This window comes from Mycteria americana, chromosome 1 (genome assembly GCF_035582795.1).
Source record: "Mycteria americana isolate JAX WOST 10 ecotype Jacksonville Zoo and Gardens chromosome 1, USCA_MyAme_1.0, whole genome shotgun sequence".
Lineage (NCBI taxonomy): Eukaryota > Metazoa > Chordata > Aves > Ciconiiformes > Ciconiidae > Mycteria > Mycteria americana.
In genome coordinates this window covers 222,218,225-222,221,946 of record NC_134365.1, presented here as the reverse complement: position 1 = coordinate 222,221,946, position 3,722 = coordinate 222,218,225, and the positions used below count along the sequence as shown (strand labels likewise).

The window sequence follows — 3,722 nt, the reverse complement described above, 5'->3', positions numbered from 1 at the left end:
CAGCCCCCACCGCACCGATGCACCCCCTGCCCATGACCCCCCAGGGATGGTGGTGGCCGCAGGGGACCCATGAGGGTGGCTCGTCCAGAGCACCCCCTGGTCCCCCACGAAGGCGCAGCGTGGGAGCTCCACCAGCGCCAGGGGAGAGGACCCCGACAGCAGGATCCCCGCCCCCGCCGGTGCCGCCCCGGCTGCAGGGCTGAGAGGTCCCAGCGCCGGGCGGCTGTGCCAGGCCTGTGCTCGTGTCCCCACTGCACTCTGCGCCCAAGAAATCCAACAAACTGGAAATAAACCCTGCAGCGTGCGTCCTCCTTCTCCTGCCGGGGGGCTGGGGGGGTCCCGGGGCCTCACTGACTTGGGGAGGGCTGCGGCACCGGCACCAGCGCCAGCTGGCGTGGGCTGGGGGTGGGCAGCGCAGAGGTGTGGGACCCTCCTCTTCGTGGGGCCATGCTCGGTCCTCGCAGCACCATCCGGAGCTGCACAGTAAGGGAGGGCTGGGCAGAGCCTCTCCCTGTGTGGCTGTGTATGTATATATAGATATATATAGACACACATACACGCCCCTATGCGGGCACTGCTGGCTGGCAGGGCCCTGCTCCCCGAGCCGTCCCAGTCCCCCAGTTACCGGTGCAGCTCGGGGGTCTCACGTCACCTCAAAACCGCCCATGAATCCCGACAGCGCTGGCCAGCTGACAGCGCTGGCCCCTTCCCTCCCATGGTGGTGGGAAGGGGCCTCTGACCCGCCCCGGGGCCCTGAGCTGCCTCTGCCCGGGGAGGGAGGCACCCGCTCGGTGTTGGGGCAGAGACAGGACCAGACTGCTGAGGCTGGAGGCACCTCTGGGCTCCATCGGGTCCAAGCTCCAGAGCTGGTGGCCCAGGACCGTGTCCAGGGGGTTTTGAGTACCTCCAAGGATGGAGACTCCACCTGGGCAACCTGGGCCAGGGCTGGGCCACCCTCCCAGTGAAAAGTGTTTCCTGCTGTGCAGAGGGACCCTCCTGTGTTCCAGCGTGTGCCCATGGGCTCTGGTCCTGGCACTGGGCACCACTGGGAAGAGCCTGGCTCCGTCCCCTTGGCACCCTCCCCGCAGGTGTGGATGAGATCCCACGGATGAGATCCCCCTGAGCCCTCAGCTCTGTGCTGGTGCCTGGGCTTGTTCCTCCCCAGGGGCAGGACTTGGCACTGCTTGAACTTCACGAGGTTCCTGCTGGGCCATTTCTCCAGCCCACAGAGGTCCCCAGATGCCAGCACACCCACTGGGGGACCAGACACCCCCCCCCCCCCCCCCCCCAGTTTTCTGGGTGCCAGTGGTGCCCTGTGCCAGCTCGTCCCTGTAAGGGATTGGGCAGTGAGTGGGTCGCACCCCAGCCGCGGGATGGGTGGATGAACCACGACACCAGGGATAGAAAAAACATTTAATTGTTAACATTTCACATGGGGGAGCGCCCCAGGGGGGTTCCCAGCCCCACGTCCCCCAGCTGCTCAGTAGAAGGGGAACCCGCTGGTCTTGTGGGACCAGCGCTGCCACCACAAGGGCTTGCACAACGGATGTCGGGGGGCCAGCAGCGGCGTCTCCACCAGGTCTTCAGGCAGCACCAGAGCCGGGGGCAGCCCTCCCGCAGGCACCGTTCTCCCCTGCACAGCCCCGGGGCCGTTGGCCATTTGACCTGCCCGCGGACACCCGCAGCCATGGGCTGGGCTCTGTCAGGGTGCTCCTGCCCAGAGCAGTGGGGATCCTCCTGCCCGGCCCCAGGGAGCTGCTCCTGTCACTGTCCGCGTCCACCCCCAGCAGCTCCGCTCCAAGGCACTGGGGCCACGCTCTGGCCCACACCAGTCCCTGCACCTCCATTCTGGTGGGTGGGGGCTGAGGGGTGGGGGTCCCACGACAGGGCCACCTGCCACCCCCACTGCCAGGCCAGCCCTGCCCACAGGAGCACAGAGCACGGCTCAGTCACCGCCTCTGTGGCCTGGAGAGCACGGATGAGCTCGAGCACAAGTTCCCCTTGACCATGGCCACGGCTGGGGGACCACCGGGGGTTGGCTCCATGTCCACAGAGCTCTGCCACCTATTCCCTCAGTCCCCATAGACCCGCTCTTGCTCTGTCGCCACTGGCTCCTCTTGAGGGGTGTCGCAGCCAAGGGCCGGTCCCGGGTCCCCCACCGGCCCCTTCTCAGCCTTGGGGGACTGGGGGGGTCCTGAACAGGTAGCGCGGCCAGCTCCGCCATCACACCGGGCCAGGGCTCCGGGAAGGAGTAAAGGGAGCTCACGGAAGACGAGGCCAGGGAGCCCATGGAGGCCAGCGGGGCCCGCGGGGACAGGCGCTCCCTGCTCGACACCTCCGTGCTCGCCCTGCAGAGGAGGAGAGGGAAGAGACCCCGCTGCACCCCGGCCCCTCCAGCGGGACCCACGGGCAGCACCCTGTCCTCGGCCCGCGGGCAGGGTCAGGGCAGGGGGTGAGGGTCTGGGGCAGGACCTGGGGGTCTCCCCCACACTCACCACATCTCCAGGCTCCGCCTGGCCTTCTCCACTCCTCCATCTGCCCGGGGAGAAGCTGCCGACGGAGGAGCCGGACGGAGCGGCCGGCAGCCCCCGGCACAGCCCCGGCTCAGCGCTCAGCCCACGCTCCGACTTCTCCCAGCACCTCTGCGGGACGCCCAGGAGCCGGGGGAGGCGGGAGCAGCGCCCGGCCCCACGCCGCAGCCCCCCGCGCACCACAGCCGGGCGCAGCCCTCCCGCGGGCACCGTCCTGCCCTGCGCGGCCCCGGGGCCGCCCGGCCGCGCGCCCTGCCCGCGGGCACTCGCCGCCGGGGGCCGGGCTCTGCCGGGGCGCTCCCGCCCGCGGCAGCGGGGGTGCCGCCGCCGGGCTCCGCGGGCCGGCTCCGCTCCGGCCCCCCCGCCGGGCCGTTCCGGCCAGGCGCCGGGGCCGCTCCGGCCCGCTCCGCCCCGCGGCGCCGCTCCCGCCCGCTTCCCCCGCCCGGGCCCTCAGCCCCGGGCCGGCCCGGGCCGCAGCGCAGCGCAGCGGCTGATGGCGGCGCTCGGGGCTTTCCTCAGCGCGGAGCCCTGCGGCGAGCGGAGAGACCCGCCGGGAGCCGCGCGCGCGGGCGGCAGCGGCTGAGGAGACCTGGGCGGGGCCGGGGCGGCCGCGGCCACGCCCCCGCTCCCAAGGGCCGCCCCGGGCGCTCGGGGCGGGGCCGCCGTCTCTCGCCCCGGCCGCTGGGCGCCATGTTGGGCGAGCGGCGGGCGGGGGCGGCGGGCGCTGGCGGCCCCGGGAGCGGGCCCGAGGGGCAGAGCGGTGCGGGAAGGGCGGGCGTTGTTGGGGAAGGAGGCCTTGGAGGCGCAGCAGCAGGCCGTCGCCGCGTGCCGAAGGAGGAGGCGGCGGGGCGGAGCCCGGCCTGGCTGAAGAGAGAGCTGTGGCTGGGACTGTGGGGAAACCCGAGAGTCTGTGGTGTGTGGGAGACGGGGCGGGCAGCTCGTGAGGACGACGAGGATGTCACGAGGGTGTGAAGGCAGAAAACGAGAAGGCCCCGAGAAGGGGAGGTTGGGTTCGGGCAAGAGGCTCCTCAGCCCGGCCCTGGGCGCGCCCCCGCCCAGCTCTGCTGCCCAGAGGTGGCCCCTGAGCTCGGGCCCCTGAGCGCTCCCGTGCCCGGGTGGCTGCAAGGCAATGCTGAGGCTGCTCCTTATGTCAGCACCCCGGGAAACGTCACTCCCTTGCAAGGAGTCCTT

The 3,722-nt window shown here is 71.7% G+C and overlaps 1 protein-coding gene across 1 annotated transcript; it reads right to left on the bottom strand.

Moving 5' to 3' along the window:
- Positions 1–1,396: 1,396 nt before the first annotated feature.
- Positions 1,397–3,223, bottom strand: LOC142409720 (uncharacterized). The gene is made up of 3 exons (XM_075501512.1): positions 3,121–3,223; positions 2,496–2,980; positions 1,397–2,348 (listed from the first exon to the last, which is right to left on the bottom strand). The coding sequence occupies exons 1-3, from the start codon at positions 3,221–3,223 to the stop codon at positions 2,073–2,075; spliced, it is 864 nt and encodes a 287-aa protein (XP_075357627.1). The 3' UTR covers positions 1,397–2,072.
- Positions 3,224–3,722: the final 499 nt, after the last annotated feature.

Coding starts and splice junctions, on each gene's coding strand:
- LOC142409720 (XM_075501512.1), bottom strand. CDS start 3,223: ATGGCGCCCAGCGGCCGGGGCGAGAGACGGCGGCCCCGCCCCGAGCGC. Junction 2,981..3,120: donor GCCGCCCCGGCCCCGCCCAG/GTCTCCTCAGCC, acceptor CCCGGGGCTGAG/GGCCCGGGCGGGGGAAGCGG. Junction 2,349..2,495: donor AGGCGGAGCCTGGAGATGTG/GTGAGTGTGGGG, acceptor CCTCCTCTGCAG/GGCGAGCACGGAGGTGTCGA.